The sequence below is a fragment of the Crocodylus siamensis genome, chromosome 15 (assembly GCF_052110815.1).
Source record: "Crocodylus siamensis isolate JL-2025a chromosome 15, ASM5211081v1, whole genome shotgun sequence".
Taxonomy (NCBI): Eukaryota; Metazoa; Chordata; order Crocodylia; family Crocodylidae; genus Crocodylus; species Crocodylus siamensis.
Window position 1 is genome coordinate 42,428,639 of NC_143409.1, and position 16,115 is coordinate 42,444,753.

Consider the following 16,115-nt stretch of genomic DNA (forward strand, 5'->3'; position numbering starts at 1 on the left):
GCCAATCTGCAATCCATCTGACTGTGTCGGCACCAATACCACAGTCACACAGTTTTTTAATGAGGATGGGGTGGGAGACAGTGTCAAAGGCTTTGCTGAAGTCTAGAAAGACCATGTCTATGTCTGTAGAGTACGTCTGGGATGATAGGAGGGACTTCTGGCAGCAAAGGTCAGGGGTTAGGGGACAGGACTTCTGGTCCCAAGATGGAGGCCAGGAGATGGGGCACCTGTCAAGGGGTGGGGCTACCCTTGTGCCCCTTGACAGCTTGCCAAAACTCATTAAGCAGCCCTCCAACCAAAATAATTGCCTGCACCTGGTTAAGGCCCTGGTTTAGACCCAGGGCCTATGCTCTAGCACCCTGATCCTACAGTCATTGGAATGACTGGGACTCTTTCCATCAGTATTAACAGGCTCATAGTGTATAGAGCAGGGGTTAGCAACCCCTGGCACGTGGAGACATATTACCTGGCGTGCCAGGAGGCACGCAAAGAACTTGTTTTTTTTATTTTTTTAAAGTTGCTACTCCGGGCTCTCCTGTGCAGACACAAGTCCCAGCACAGGGGCAGGCCATGGGGTGGAGCCAGGGAAGCACAGGCAGGGCGGGGTGTGCTCAACTGCCCTCGCCCTGCTCCCAGGCTGCCCCTCCAGCCCGGCTGACCCTGGAGGGAGCTGCCCAGGCAGGCAGATGCCCTGTCCCACCTGGACAGGGCAGCACCGAGGTGCCAAGTGCTGGAGCCAGGAGGTGGGGGCAGAGTCTGGGTGGCATGGGGTGGGGGGGTGTTATGGGCAAGCCAGCCCGGTTGGGCCCTTATGACGGCGGGGGCTGGGTGGGAAGTGGGGGCTGCCCTGGGCTCTGCAGGCTCAGCTGTTGCTGGCGGGCGGGGGTGCCCAGTGGCACCCGTGGAGGGGCCTGGGCAGTCCATGCAGCTCCTCAGGGACATGGGTGGGTCAGGATGCTGGGCTCAGGGGGCTTCCCTGTCTGGGATCAGCCTCCCGGCAGGTTATCAAATGGAGCACACTTGAGTCATGCAGGTGGCATTTTGTTACCCGCTGCATCAGGGCTCTTGCCAGTCACCATTTGGAGCCAGGAAGGAATTTTTCCCCCCTCATGCATGCAAGTATCCCCCACTATCCCTTTGGAAAAACACTATAGCAAATTAAATGACTCCAGAAACATGTTGGTTGTGAAGGCCCGGACTACCCTGACACTGAAAAGCCAAATCCAAATCTCTGGATCTGCTGGGGTTTGGCCAGGGGGGCATCCTCACAGGGGAGCGATGCTTGGGGGTGGGGGCCTTGGTCCCCTGCAGGGCTGTACCAACAGGCCTGAAGCATGGCCCCAAGGGGCTTTCCTGGCTAGTTTTGGCATTGGGACTCCTTGGGCTGTCGTGCCTGGGGGTTTAGGAGCAGCTGGAGCTGGGGTTAGGATTAGACATGAGGCACGGTTTAGAGGTGTCTTTCTGGTTGGGTGTTGCGGGAACTGGTGGAGATGGCTGTAGGGCATAGGGCTGGGTTGGGAGGTGCCCCCATGTGTGAGGTCAGGTCCTCGTGGTGGAGGTTTCCTTTTGCTCCAGGGCTGTTGGGGTGTCCTGGGATGTCCGTGCTGGGCTTTGTGTAGGGGTTTGGGTGCTGCCCGGGTCAGTTGCAGTCATGGTGCTGCGCGAGGTCTTGTGGGGGCAAGATCTCTGAGCTGGGATTCGGGGTGATGTGCGTGAGAGGCAGAGCATGGGAAAGGGTTAGAGCTGTCTTTCGCCATCAGCTTGTGGGGCCGAAGGGTTTCTCTCCCTACAGGGATGTTTCAGCAGGTAAAAATCTCCTGGCTGGGCTTCATGAAGTAATTTTGGGGCCTAAGTCACTTCCTGCGATGATGCCAGGCCAGACCCCCGGACCCATGCGGTCACTAGCGAGAGCTGGGGCATGAACAAGGGCCACCTCCAGCAAGCCCAGAGCAGGGCCCCAGTGCCAGCTGGGCTCAGGGAGGCAATACGGCCAGCCGTTCCCCTGCAGCCACGGGCAGCCCACCCCTGCAGCCATTAAAAGCCAGGCCCAGGCCTCAGTCTCCTGGTCTGGGCAAAGGAGACAGTTATTGCTCCTTCCTGCCCATTCACTTCCCTGCTGCTCTGGCTTTGCTTCCTTGCGCTGCTCCAGGCACATGTGTGGCGTTCCCTCCTCCTGATTCTCCTCTGCCGTTCGCCTCCGGTTTTGCACTTCTGCAAAAAGTTGTCCCTTGACTTCTGTTGTCTCGGGCTTTGAATGGGGAGCCCAGGTCATCCTGCCTTGCCCATCACTGCCGAACCCAACCCCTGCAAACCCTAGCTCCTTGGGGAGCTGGTTTGGCCTACCCGCTTGGTTTGGGAAAGCAGCTCCTGGGCTACACCACTCACACCTCCCTGCCGAACATGTCCTCTGCTCAGGCTTCTCGCACGCTGGCCAGGAGCTGCTGGAGCAGCACGAGCTATGGCTAGGGTCAGGGTTAGAGAACGGGACAAGTGCTGAGCTGTGTCTGTGCTTGGGATGGGTCGGCCTCTTGGAGTACATTTTGGACACAAGTAGGCAGGTCTGACTTGGCTAATGTAAGTGCCAGGGTCACTGCACCCCCTCCCCTGGGTTGGGTTGGGAGGGCTCCTAGCAGTGGCGTGAGGCTTGGCTGTGGGAGGGAGCCTTTTGCTCCAGGGCTGTTTGGGGATCTCAAGACCTCCTGGTGGGGCTCTGCCACGGGGTTTGGGGGCTTTGCTAGCCTGTTGCTGCAGCTGGGTCGCTGCGGTCTGGCTGCTGGAGCACTTGATCTAGGATTACGTCGGGGCGGGCAATTATTTTGGGTGGAGGCTGTTTAACCTGTGCAGATGAGCTGAGCCCCATCCCCTGCTCCCCATCCTGGGACCGCAAGCACTGACCCCTGACCTTTGCCACAAGAAGTTCCTTCTCTGGCCCCGCAAAGACTTCCCTTGGGAAGGGCTGTTGTCATTTTAGAAGGAGAAGAAAGCCAAATCATGGCCTGAAAGTCAAACACTGATAACACGGTTAATTTTATTACAAAAAAATGTTAGTCATTTGTGTCTTCTATGTAGAAAGTCTCACTCGCCGGAAAAATGCGGTCTTACTCTCTCTGTGTGTGTGTGTGTGTGTGTGTGTGTGTGTGTGTGTGTGTGTGTGTGTGTGTGTGTGTGTGTGTGTGTGTGTGTGTGTGTGTGTGTGTGTGTGTGTGTGTGTGTGTGTGTGTGTCTTGCAGAGCCGTGTGTGCTGGGTTTCTGTGAGTTTTTAGGCACTTCAAGGTAACACCTGTGGTCAGGCTGCTCGTGGTCCCTTCCTGCAGTTTCGCTTTGGGCTGTTCCGGCTCCGTTTCGGGTTCGGATTCAGGTTAGGGAAGGGGCAGGGCTGGAGCTGCCTTTCTGCTTGCTGTGGTAGGAGCCTCAGCACTATGTTTCGGGCAGAGGCGAGTCGGGCAGTCGGTGATACCAGTGAAAGCGATGGACCTTGGGGGCCCCCCCCGTGGGGGCTGGGGTGGGAGGGCTCTTAGCCATGGGGTCAGACGTTGGGGGGGAAGGGTTTCTCTTCCCGTGGGGTTCAGGCAGCGCAGCTCTCCAGGCCGGATGCGGGGTGATGTTTGGGGGGCTGTGGCACTGGGTTTGGGAGGGTGTGGGGGGGCGATGGGGCCAGTTGCCAGGCGTTGCCGCGGCAGCGTTCGCATCATGGCGGTGCCGCGGGACTCCAGGCAGTTGGCGGTGGAGGCCGGAGCGGCGCTGCTGGGTGCTGGGGTCTGCAGAGACGGGTACGTCGGGTGCGGAGAGCACTGCCCCTCCTGTGCCCCTGCCCGAGGGCAACGCAGGTGTCGAGATGAGGCCTCTTGCCCCAGGCGTTTTCTGAGCCAGACGTGACAGAGTCGGGGGCCGGCGCCCTCCTGCCCCTGCACGAGGTGCCCCTGGGGGCCGTGGCCCGACGGGGTGCGAGGTGCACCAGCCCCACCGGCAATGGGACCGGGGAGGGCAGCGGTGCCCGATCCTGCAGGTTGTGACGAGCCAGGAGTGGGCACCTGGGCACTGCCTTTCTCTCGGGGGTGGTTTGTCTCTGTGTGAAGCCCGGAGCAAGGAAATGGAGCCGTGCCCGGCGCAGCGGCCGCGCCGCAGGCCCCTAGATGTGGGGTCTCACCTCTTTTCAAGAAGCACAGCATCGAGGCACAAACCCAGATCACTTCCAACGCCCGAGGATTCATTTTGTTGTTGAAATCACAGTCCAGGGGCACAAGTATTTTGTGCAATTTTAAATTTCCATCTTCTTCCTTTTAGTGATCGATGCGCACCGTGTAGAGAGCGACAGGAGAACTGGGGTCAGGAAGGCTTTCGCTCCTGATCTCTCACCCCCGAGTGAGCAGGTAAGGATGAGGTTCTTAGGCCAAGCTGCCGGAGGCTGCGGCACCGGGAGATGTGGGAGGGGAGCAAGGGGCTCTTCTGCTTCCAGGCTTGTGGCTGCATTAGGAAAAAATGTGCAGAAAGGAGACGGAGCCGACAAGAGCCTGCCTTTGGAGCCAGGGGCCGAGTGATGCTCCCTGCCAGCTCTGCGCATAGGAGGCAGGAGCTGGGCAGCCTCTGCAGGACACCCCCGCCTCCTCAGACCACCTTTTCCTGCACGGGTGTTGCAGTGCACAGCCAGTGTGGATTAAAACACTGGTTCCTCCGACATTATTGTGAGCGCCATGGTTTCTGTTGTTGCAGAGCAGGGTAGTCGGGCTTTCCCGGGTCATGAAAGACATGGAGACGAGGTCCAGGGAGAAGGCAGTAGCAGCCCTGAGGTGGAAAAAATGTGCCGGAGGGCGGCCAGAGTTTCCTTTAATGGCAGACAAGGGCCTGAAAGGGAAGGTGTGGGGGGACAGGACTCCTGGAGTGCACAAGAAAAGAGAGGGCAAAGGGAGGGCGGGAGGAGAGGTGCAGATGTGTTATAGGGGAAGAGACTATGCCAGAAGATAGCTTCAAAGAGGATGCTCTAGTCCCTTTCAGGGGTAGGCGTCATCGCCTTGTGAAGGCAGCGACCGCGGCCCCAGGCGGCGAGGACGTTCCCCAGAGGCGAGGCAGGAGGCCCCAGCACCGGAGCAGAGGGAGGAGTGCACGGCATCCCGAGGGCCTTTGAGCACCCGCCCAGCAGCGCTCCAGCCCCCCGCGCAAGTGAGGGGCAGCAGTGCTGCGGGCCCCCCTGGTCTGTGCAGGGCACTGCAGAAAGGGGAGGAAAATCCACCCCGCTCCAAGGTGGCGACTGCGGCCCTGATGCTCTTTCACACCAGCTCCACGGGGTTGGAAACATCCCCAGGTACAGCAGCTCCCCCCCTCCCAGTTCAGCCAGTGCCGCCCAGCCGGAGTGGGCAGGGAGCCCAAAGCTGTGCCGCTGATGGGCATCACAGGTGCCAGGGAAGGGGCCCCTGCCCTCCTCAGCCTGGCACTCCCGGGGGCTTCAGCCCACAGCCAGTCGCATGGAGCCGCCAGTCAGGGGAGGAGCTGTGTCCAAACCAGCTGCCTGCCGGTCATTCCCCCTGAGCCCAGGGCTTTTCCTGCCCAGGATCCCCAGTGATAAGGATGCTGGCGGCATGGGGGGAATGCAGGGGACACCTGCCTGTCTGCTGGAGAGCAGGAGGGGCGGGGGGCAGACGGGGGTAGAGGGGGTGCCTTGAGGCCCAGCTGATGACTTCTCCTGCTCGGTGCCAGGATGGACAGGCTGAGGCGGGTGCTGAGGAGGAGGACCGCCAAGGTGGGCTTTGTGGCAGGAGATCAGAGCAGGGAGCCTGGGCAGCAACATCTGGGCCCCCCCAGCCATGAAGAGGAGGGGCCCATCCAGGCGAAGACGTGGCTGTGCCCCATGTGCTGGTGTAAAAAACCAGCACGTCCCGGTGCCAAAGAGGCTTTGAAGGAGCCCACTGCCTCCAGGTGCAAGTGGAGGTGGCCCGGGGTGCGCCCGGGCAGGCGGGAGCCCAGAGGAGAGGAGCGCCGGGCAGAAGAGCCGTGCGTCCTCCTGCCCAGCGCCTCGAGCAGCCTGGAGCCCGGCCCTGCAGCCCGCCATGCGGAGCCAGGCCCCTGCAGAGGCACGGAGGAGGGCCCAGCCTCCCTGGGGCAGGAGCTGAACCCATCGTACATCAGCCCCAGCCTGAGCTGCAGCTCCTCCTCCGCGCACTTGCACGGTTCCCTGGAGTCCGCGAGCCCCCCGGCCCCTGGCGCCAGCTGCACCAGTGAGGGGACGTGCTGGGGCCACCAAGTCTCAGGGCCATTCAACCAGGGGGGAAAGTCAGATCCCATGCAGGGCCAGGCAGGGGGATCCTGGGCAAGGCGAGGGGGCTGCGCTGCACGACCTCCAGGTCCCCGTGCGTGGGGTGGCCTTGGTGGGGGTGGATGAAGGCGGAGGCAGAGTCACTTGTGGGGGGGCAGGGACCTCCCAGGGCAGCAGGGACAGTCCCATCTGCTCTTAGGTAGGGAAGGGAGCACGACCCCATCTCTGCCCCCCACACCTCACATTTCTTACCCTGGGGGGCAAAGGACTCGACCTCCCACTTTCCTTCTGGCTCCAGTGATTCCCCATATGGCCACGGAGGAGATGCCGGAGGAGGAAGACCAGGAGGAGGAAGATCAGGGGACCCCGCAGGAAGCTGCACTCAGTGTCACCCAGTGCCTCCAGGACTGCAGGGAGGTAGGAAACCCGCTCAGTCCTCTGTTCCCTCCCTGGGGGAGCCCATCCCGCTGCCCCAGAGCTGACAAGCGGAGACGCTCACCCGCGGGCAGTGCTCGGGGTAGGTGCCTTTGTGAAGCGCCACCTGGGTCCCCTCCCACCACAGACACTGCCCTGCTCCTCGCGGCACCTGCCCAGGAGGAGACTCATGTCAGCAGCATGGGGGTCCCAAAAGGCCTGAGACCCACAGCGGGTTTGGGGAGGACAGGGAGGTCCCTGGCTCAGAGCCTCCCTTTACCCCGGTCCCGCTCCTGGCAGACGCAGCGCAGGAAGGATGGACAGCGCCTGCTGCAGGAGCGCCTCACCCTGCAGGCAGCCGTGCAGCAGAGGGGACGTGAGGCTGTGGAGCTGCAGGGCTGGAAAGCATCCATGCCCAAGAAGATCGTGGTGAGTAGGAGGTAGGACGGGACGGTGCGGGGAGAGGGGAAGAGAGGGGAAACAGTTTCTTGAGGCCAGGGGGGAGGGGAGAGATGGAGCTGGACCGGGGAGAGAAGGGCAGGCGCGCCGGGGCCCGGGCGTTGGGCTGGGGCAGCAGAGACAGGAAACCCTGGGAGAGGCCGGGGGCAATCGTGCGTGTGGAGGGCAGATGAGGGCGTGATCAGGGAGGGTGGGGGGTTGGAGTGACACGTCTGAGTGGCCATGGGAGGGGGAGGACCTTCCCAGTGGGGTGGGGGGCAGGGGGATGTGTGAGGCACCCCAATGGGGTGGGCGGATCGTGGTGCCTGCGCCTGCAGCCCTGGGGGGTCTCCCATGCGGGACGGGGCTGTGGCCTGTGGGGCCCCAACCTCGCCCTTCCCTTTGGGTCTCACAGGAGCTGATGGAGGATGTCCCCAAGGAAGGTCTAGCAGACGCCATCCCAGACATCATAGCTGCCATCTGGTGCCTCAGGTAGCAGGACCTCTGCCCGACTGGGCTAGCTGTGCCACGGGCCAGGGGGATCCCCGCTGCTCAGGCCCAGGTTCCCTGGCTCTTTCCTGCCAAGCCCAGTGCCAGCCCTACCCCGCACAGCTCAGTGTCACACAGGCTGCTCTCTCCTGACAGCGACCTGCACATGTGCCTGGACCCCTTCCTGCAGCCGTGCCTCCTGCGAGCTGCAGCATCCACGACTTTCGGGGCCATAGAGCGCGACAACATCAGCAACCTTGTCGGTCCCCCTGCCCCGTCTCGTGGGAGGTGAGCAGGATACAGAGGGGCTGGGCTCGGGGACGGACGGCCTGCAGCCCCGTGATCTGCACAAGCCTCTCTCAACGCCTTTGGAGCTGTAAGGCCGAGCATGAAGGGCCGGCTCCAAGCCTGGGCCCCAAGGAGGCGGCAGACACGGCTGGTCTGTACAGCAGGGGCGTGTGCCCACTGATCTTGAGGTCTTCCGCCCGCAGCAATTCACATTCGGGATGGAGGCGATGGATGCGCAGCACCGAGCCCTGCGCATGAGGGCAGGGACCACCCTCGTGTCCTTCGCTGCCCTCCTACTCCCACAGCTTGAGGTCAGTGACCCCGACCCCCGTGTCCTGCCCCTGCCGTTGTCAGGACCCTCCTGGGAGAGAGGAGTCAGAGCTGGGAAGTGAGCTGCACTCCAGGGCTGTGGTCCTGTCTCATCGGTGCCCCCTGGCTCTCTTTTGGGGTCTCTTTTCCATGGCCTGCTCCAGGTGCACTGCCCCTACCCCACCCCCGCGGTCCAGGAGCTTTTGTCGCCCCAGAGCAGCAGGCACGGGGAATCACGCTGGGTGCTGACCCAGTGCCCGGGCTCCAGGTCCCTGTGGGGACAGAAGGATTTCATGCCCTGGCGCTATGATATCTGGCCCTCTCCTGCTTTGTAATGGTGGGCAGGGGGAGGGGGGAAATGGAAAGAGGGCGATGGCCTTGGGGAACCTGCAGGTTTGAGAAGGTAGGACTGGCATGGACTGCCCCTCCTCTGCCTCTGCTTAGGGCTGCCCTGACGTGCCTGAGGTGGGGGACATGGCAGAGCGCCTGGGTCTGTCCATTGGTGACCCAGAGGAGACCATCGGCTGCAACACCATGGAGAGTTTGTACCGGCTCACTCGAATCCTCCTGCACCAGAGGGGTAAGGAGACCCGCCCAGAGCGCTGGACCATGATGCAAACGGTGCCCCCCCAAACCCTGATCCCAAGCTAGGACGGCAGCTCAGAGCCTCCTGTCTCCGCTTGTCACAGGCCAAGACACGCGAGGGGCAGAGGAGCTGTTTGGCGAGTGCCAGCTGGAGCCGAGCCAGGCCCAGTGCTACAGGGACCTGGCGAGAGTTGGAGAGGTGAGGATGCTGCGCCCAGTGCGTGCCAAGCTGCAGGGCTGCGGCTGTGTCTGCTTGGCGTGGCTGCATGCTGGGCTCTGGAGAAAGGCCTGCTGCTTCTCTCCAGCTCGCAGGGATCTTCCTGCGGTGGGGTAGAGCCTTGCAAGCCTGCAGAGCGACATGGTCCCAGGCCCCAGAGATGGAGCCTGGCTCCAAGATGCACCAAGCCTTGCGTCCTCTTGCTTTCAGGTGCTGAGAAAGATCTTGTCCTGGGAACAAAAGAGATCGTTCCTGCAGCGGACCATTCTGGAAATTCACCATGGGCGGATGCACATGAAAACAGCTGCACTGGTCTTCCTCTATGCCATCCTGGGGGAGACCAGCCTCCTGATCGGGGACAAGGTTAGCAGCCGCCTCCATTGCAGGGGACTGGGAAAGGGCCCCTCGCCTCTGTGCCACGTCTTGTTGCTCTCCCCCATCGCAAGGAGCAGAGAGAGGTCATTAGCCACGGGAGTGTGAGCTCTAGCATAAGACGGGGTTGATTCGCACCATATACATGAACTGAATCGTGAGCTATGTATATAAAGCCCAAGATTCGGTGACCCCCAGGTCTTGCCAGCAGAGGCTGAAGCTTGCTCCTAGGCCCAGACGTGCCCATGGGCCTGCCCCTCCGCCTCCTCAGAGCCAGCCCAGTCGCAGGCGGCATGCTGAAGATGGATTCGGCTGCAGACATGGAAAGGCTGGGCGCTGGGATCACAGGCTGGGGGGCATTTCCCCTGCTGCCCCTGGGTCTGTGCTTGCCCTAGGGAGAGCACAGTGTTCAGCCAGTCGGCCCTGCCCATCTGCCCTGTTGTCCCCGGCTGCCATCCCCTGCCTTTCCCACGACTCTAGCACAAAAGTCCCTGCAGGAACCTGCCCGCACTTCACTGGGCTGCTGCCACCTCCCCTTGGTTGCAGCCCAGTCCCTGCCCCGTGGGCTAAGCGCTGGCTGGGGCCTGGGGGGAGGCTGGAGCAGAGTCTCGGCTTCCCCACGTGGGCGCATGGTGGGGCGGTGCCAGGGCGGTGTGTGGGGAGAGGGGCAGCAGCCCGGGCTGCCGTGGGCTGGGGTCTCTCGGGGGTACGAGAAGAGTCTGTCATGGAGGTTGGGTCCCAGGGCCGTGACCCATCCCACCATCCCTGTACTCCACGTGCGCAGCAGAGGCTCTGACTGGCTCTTGTGCCCCTGCAGGAGGAAGACGTCCCTGGCAGGATCGTGAGGAAGCTGGTCCTCGTGAAGTGCTGCCATGAGCCGCCCAAGGAGCTGCAAGGACACAGCCTGCTGGCCTGCTCCTCCGGCCCCCTCTCCTCTCTCCAGCAGCCCCCGGGGCCTCCTGCAGGTACTGTGCTCAGCTCCAGCCCGGCTGGGCTGTGATGCCTAAAGGTGTTCAGCTGCGTCCGTGCCGAGAGCTAAGGGTGGACTATTTTTTTGTCCCTTGTTCAACTAGTCTTGTCTCCGTGTCCTAGGCAAGCTTTCAGTCCCCATTTCCTCAGAGCAGGGCCTTGTGTCAGTGTAGCTCTGCCCGTATTTAACGCTCCCTGCCTTTTCTTCCTGTGCAGAGAGAGCTCCTAACCATCAGGAGCACAAGAGCCCCTCCATGAGCGATGAGGACATCTAGCCCCTCACCGGGAGCCTGGCGGCTGCGCAGACATCCTGCAACAGTGCCGAAGCCACCGCACAAGTCACCGACCGAGCAGAGCCACCCGCTCACAGCTGTCCTCCCCACAGACTTTAGCTTGTCCCCAGGGACGCAGCCTGAGAAGCCCCTCGTGGGTGAAGGGTTCAACAACTTCATCTGTCAGCCCTGCCATGCCAAGGGGCGCGAAAGAACAGACACCGTGCCTTCGTGGTCGCCAGGTTGCCCATTGGAGGACACTCGTGTGGTGCAGGTGGCATTATGTGACCCCTGCCTCAGGGCTTTTGCCGGTCGCCACTTGGGGCCAGGAAGGAATTTTTCCCCCCCTCCTCCATGGAAGTATCATCTGGGGGTTTTTTGCCTTCCTCTGAGGTGCTGGGGCAAAGTCAGACCATCGCGGCCTCTGTTGTGTTAGCAGCTGCCTGAGCGCTCCCCCCGAAGGGACAATCCTTCGAAGGCCGTGCCGGGAGAGGCAACGGACCCAAGGCACCAAGGAGAATCAGGGTCCAGGAGTAAATAGTAGTTTTAGAATAAGCGTAAAGTTAGAATAATAATAATAATAAAGTAAGATTAAGTTTGTTTTTGTAATAAGCGTTGATGTTGGTCTTCTCTTCATGTGGAAAGCAATATTAATCCGGAAAGCTGTTGGTTGTTAAGGCTGGCAGTCTCCTGAAGTCCTAATCCAAATGAAAGAGCCTGCATGTGCCCAGGACTGGCCTCGCAGTGGAGCGATGCTTGAGCGCGGGGCCTTGGTGTCCTGCAGGGCTGCTTTGGCGGGTAGGGCCGGAGCTGCAGGGCTGAATGCTGGGGCTTCCCAAAGTAGGTCCTGCCCTCAGGCTGCTTGGGGTGCCCTGCCGGGGGCTCGTGGAGCAGCCCGAAGTGGGGTGAGGATTAGGGGGGAGGAAAGTTTCGGACGTGGCTTGTGCTTCTGTAGAACTGGTGGAGGTGGATGTAGGACACAGGGTTGGGCTGGGAGGGGTCACCACGTGTGGGGTCAGGCTTTCATGGTGGAGGGCTCCTTTTGCTCCAGGGCTGTTGGGGCGTCCTGGGATCTCCCGGCTGGGCTCGACATTGGGGTTTGGGGGCTGTCCGAGCCCGTTCCTGTCATGGCGCTGCTCGAGGTCTCTTTGTCAGGGCGAGGTCTCAAACCTGGGGTCCAGGTGTGAGTATATGTGAGGGGCAGAGAATGGGAAAGGGTTAGAGGCGTCTTTCTCTTGGACACTGGCAGAGTGGAAAGGCTTGTCTCGCTGCTGGGATGTTCGGGCAGCTAGAAATCCCCCCGCCCGGGTCAGTGCAGGTGTTTTGGGGCCTAGCAACACACTTCATGCCGTGGGGCTAAGCCAAAACCCTGGACCCAGCTGGTTGCCATGAAGAGCTGGGGCAAGGCATCCCCAGAACAAGGGGCACGTGCAGGCAGTCCCGAGCAGGGCCCCGGTGCCGGCTGGGCTCAGGGAGGCAATCAGGGCACCGTTCCCCTGGAGCCACCGGCAGCGCCCCAGCCTCTCTGCAGCCCGTAAAAGCCAGACCCAGGCCCCAGTCTCCTCGCCCGGGCTGAGGCGAGTTCCTGCTCCTTACCGCCCCTTCACTCCCCTCCTGCTCTGGTTTTGCCCCCTGGCCCGACTCCAGGCAGACCCATAGCTTTCCCAGCGGCTCATTGTGGTTTCCCTTTGCCTCTGCTTTCTCATGTCTCCTCCAGGTTAACCCTTGGCTGCCGTTGCCTCCTGGAGTCATATTTTGGACGCAGGTAGGTAGGTGCGACTCGGGTAACATATGTGGGAGGGTCCCTTGGCCCCCACCTGGGTTGGGTTTGGGAGGGCTCCTTGCACCGGGGTGAGGCTTGGGGCTGGGAGGGAGCTTCTTGCTCCAGGGCTGCTTGGGGATCTCAGGACCTCCTGCCGCGGGGTTTGGGGCCTTTGCAAGCAAGTTCCTCCGGCAGCCTGCCCCGCGGGTAACCTGATCTAGGGTTAGGGCAGGAGTCGGCCCCCCCGGGGCGCGTGCCATTGGTGGCACATGGAGTCATTCTCCATGCAAAGAAACATGAGTGGGGTGGAGTAAGTTGCCGCGTCGGGCTCTCCTGTGCACCCCCAGTCCCAGCACTGGGGCAGCCGGGGCGGAGCCAGGGCCGCAGGCAGGGCGGGGCGTGCTCGCCCGGCCCCCGGGCTGCCCGCGCGGGAGCTGCCCCCGCCGGGGGGAGGGGCGGGGCGGGGCGGGGCAGGGCGCGGGCGGCGCCGCGGGCAGCCGGCCCGGGCGGGCGGGAAGCGGCGCTGCCCCGGCTCTGCTGCCTCAGCTGTGGCGGGCGGGGGCCCAGCGGCGCCCGGGCTCGGGGGGTACAGCGCCTCAGCTCGCCGGCCGCAGCTCCCCTCGGGGCCCTGCCCCAGCCAGGCTGCGCCCTCGGGCCGGCCGGGCCCGCTCCCGCTGCCACAGCTGTCTGATGCCGGAATCAAAATAAAAATTAAAAAAAAGCGACAGGCATGATTATGAGCAGCCTGAAACACGCGGTGCGGCCTGCCCTGGGCCACCTTCGGAGGTTGACGTTGTGGTTTTTTGGCTCTCCGGTCAAAAAAAGTTGCCCACCCCCGGTGTGGAGCCAGATGTGCTTTTGGAGCAGCTAGCCAGAGCGCTTTGAAATTTGTGCTCAGGTCTCCCCAGTGGGGCTGCTGCTTAAACCCGCAATCAAACCAACACTGTCATATTATATAGACAGTGCTAAAATGTGCCCATCTCTGGCACAGCATCTGAAATCAATTTTTAAGGGCTGGGGAAGAGTGGGGAGCAGGAAACAAAACAATCTGTTCTTGGTCACCTAAAACGTTTCAGGCTGACCTCAATTTATAGTCTGTCTACCAGTTCTCCCCTCTCCCTCCCTTCTCCTAAATGTCTGTCATTTACATGGCTCCACCTCAGTCAGATTTTGTTATAGGATGGGCCCTTCTTCCAGGCACGCAGCAATAAAATAGTTAATCATGTTCAATGCGACTGACCGGGAAGACATTTACATTGAGTTCATGATATACATATAACTCTATTTCCCCTGTTGTTTTGCTTTGGTGCCTGTCTGAATATGTGGGGTTAAATCCAAAAAGTGTGTAAAGAGTTTGTTAAAGAACTAAGCGGGATGGGTGAAACTATGACCCAGATAAGAGAGCCTCTGGTACACAGCTTCAAAAAGATAACAATGGCTGAGCCATCATTTCAAAGAGGAGTTACTGTTGTCTCCATCAAGGCTAGGATGCTTTACCCTTTCCAAGCCTGAGCCTAATAGCAAAAGGCATTGCAACCCTTCCTAGGGGTTAGCCTGAAGAAGAGGGGAAGGGTTGCATGAATGGCCAGAGGCTATGCCAGTGAAAAACCTGCTAGGCTGGGAAGAAGTCTTCAAAACAGAGGGTGCATGTGGCAAGCAATACAGGCTGTTACTCCCATTTTAAAAAAATGGAAAATAAGTTAAATGTGGCTATATGGAGAGAAAGGTAATGGGATACATGTGCAGGACTCTGTGTTGTATACCTTTGCCTTGCGTGCCTCGTACCCTTGGGTGAAAAAAAATCATAGTAATGCTTTGTTCTGAAGTATTTTAGTCTCTTTGCTAAACTGGCCATCTGCTCTGGAAGGAAAAGTCCTACAGACTTCAAAACATCATTGGACCTGCTGAAGTAGTGATGGCTCATAGCTGAGACTGAAACCCAGGTTACCTCCGTATGGCTCCTACCCCTACTTTCTCCTTACGTTCCCTGAGCTCAGGTTTGGACAGAAGTAGAAGTTGGGGCATAACATTTGCAAGACCCAGGTAATTCCCCTGCTGAGATGCAGGCAGGTCCTCTTGTTTATTTCTTCATTCCCTTAATTTCTGAAAGCACTCAACAGCAGAGGAAAGCGCTCCCCAGGAAATCAATACATCATTAAAGGAACTGCCTCTGCAGTAGGATGTGTTGGATAAGCACTAAGCCTTGCCAAGGTGGGGCTCACCAGGTCACCAGCAAACCTCTGGAGTGCTACAGGTTGATCTCGGGGGCACTCTGAAAGCTGAAAGAGCCCCACTCCATGGGAGGGTGATGCTGCATCACAGAGGTTTTGCTGAACTGACAAGTATAACACCCCTCCAGCTTTTGTCTTCCCAGAATTTGGAGATACAGGGCAAGGACAAGCCTCATATCCTGATCTGCCTGTGCCATCTGCGTTTGAGTCCCAGCATCATTAGCAGAGAAGAGAGAGGAAGAGGTGAACATATCCATGCGAGACCCACACATGAGATGGCACTTGCTTAGTTTCAGCACCCCAGATGCATGGCACACGTGGCTCTATGCACACTAGAGAGTTTTCCACCAAGAAAACTGCATCACGTTACGCAGAAACGCCATGGAATCCAGTACAAACTTGGCTATTGCTATCACTTTTATATTGCAACACTCCCCCTCCCAGTCCAGATCCTAAAAAAATGATTTAGGTGTTTAACTCCATTTGATTTCCATGAGAGTTTTATGCCTAAAACCACTGAGGAATTAGGCTTCAGGTACTACATTGAGAGACAGTAGGAGAAAACCCTAGGCTAGATAGAGCTAGATTATAAAATGATGCAGGGATTAACAAACTGGTAAACAAGATTCCTGCCACTGATATGCGAGTTTGTTAAGGCAGTTAAAGACACTGTGACTTTGAAGTAAATATGAAATCCTGCAAACAGGCAAGAAAGAAGGAAGCATCTAATCTAGCGGATTTGTTTCCTATACACACACACATACATATACATGTATATACACTTAGGGCTGTGCAAAGCAGGTAGCATTCACTTCAGCTTTGGCCAGTTTGGGGGACAGTGATTTGGTTCAGTGATTTGAATCACTGTCCCGAACTGACTTGGCCGAATCTGCTTCGGAGATTCAGCTGCTGCCAGATCATCCGAATCTCTAAATCACACAGGCCCCATCCCTCGCCCGCTCTCCCAGCCCGGCAACGGCTGACCCGCTCACTGCAGCTTCTGGCACTTGGGGAAAGAAAAGCCCTGACTCAGAGGGTGCTGCCGGCCGGGGTGGGGGGGAGTGATTTCTGCTGCCCCCCACTGCCCCATGCTGCATGGAGGGCTCTCCACGAGCCCCCCAACTCCTCCCTGAACCCCCAGCCCCCATCACTCCCCCCCCCCCCGCTGTCTCGCCTCCCCCAGCTCCGGCCCTTTAAGAAAAAAACAACCCAAAAACTCCGGACTCACTGTTCCAGCCCAGTGGGGGGCAATCCCCACTAACCCCACTTCCTCACGCCATGTGGGGGGCTCTTCCATGAGCCCCCCAAAGCCCCAAGGCTGCTGCAGGAGCTGGAGAGTCCCGGGATTTTTCGTGACTCTTTTTTCTTAAAGGGCTGGAGCTGGGGCGGGCAGGACAGCCATGGCGGGGTTGTGGGAGTGGGCAGGGGCTGGCACCTGCAGGGGTACCTGCCATGGTCCCCTCCCCCCTCCTCCAGGCCCCCCCCCTACCAGCTCTGAGTCCGGCTGCAGCTCCCTGCTGCA

The 16,115-nt window shown here is 59.8% G+C and overlaps 2 protein-coding genes across 2 annotated transcripts in view; one reads left to right on the plus strand and one right to left on the minus strand.

The window, feature by feature from the left end:
* Nucleotides 1–4,169, minus strand: part of TBC1D21 (TBC1 domain family member 21) — a 68,392-nt gene extending 64,223 nt beyond the window's left edge. Inside the window, exons 1-2 of the mRNA XM_090028382.1 lie at nucleotides 4,148–4,169; nucleotides 3,663–3,808 (exon numbers count right to left, since the gene is read on the minus strand). Of these exons, the coding sequence (XP_089884508.1) occupies nucleotides 3,663–3,808; nucleotides 4,148–4,169 (168 nt within the window). The remainder of the gene's footprint in view (nucleotides 1–3,662; nucleotides 3,809–4,147) is intronic.
* A 1,523-nt stretch (nucleotides 4,170–5,692) lies between these two features.
* On the plus strand, nucleotides 5,693–11,013 carry LOC149852483 (uncharacterized). The gene is made up of 11 exons (XM_090029044.1): nucleotides 5,693–6,209; nucleotides 6,546–6,664; nucleotides 6,962–7,090; nucleotides 7,515–7,591; nucleotides 7,745–7,851; nucleotides 8,012–8,187; nucleotides 8,630–8,765; nucleotides 8,875–8,969; nucleotides 9,198–9,350; nucleotides 10,177–10,324; nucleotides 10,525–11,013. The coding sequence occupies exons 1-11, from the start codon at nucleotides 5,693–5,695 to the stop codon at nucleotides 10,584–10,586; spliced, it is 1,719 nt and encodes a 572-aa protein (XP_089885170.1). The 3' UTR covers nucleotides 10,587–11,013.
* Nucleotides 11,014–16,115: the final 5,102 nt, after the last annotated feature.

Bases quoted from the DNA above. Each gene is read 5' to 3' on its own strand.
- LOC149852483 (XM_090029044.1), top strand. From the start codon at position 5,693: ATGGACAGGCTGAGGCGGGTGCTGAGGAGGAGGACCGCCAAGGTGGGC. The intron at 8,766-8,874 runs GTAAGGAGACCC...CGCTTGTCACAG, and splicing joins AATCCTCCTGCACCAGAGGG to GCCAAGACACGCGAGGGGCA. The intron at 10,325-10,524 runs GTACTGTGCTCA...TTTAACGCTCCC, and splicing joins GCCCCCGGGGCCTCCTGCAG to TGCCTTTTCTTCCTGTGCAG.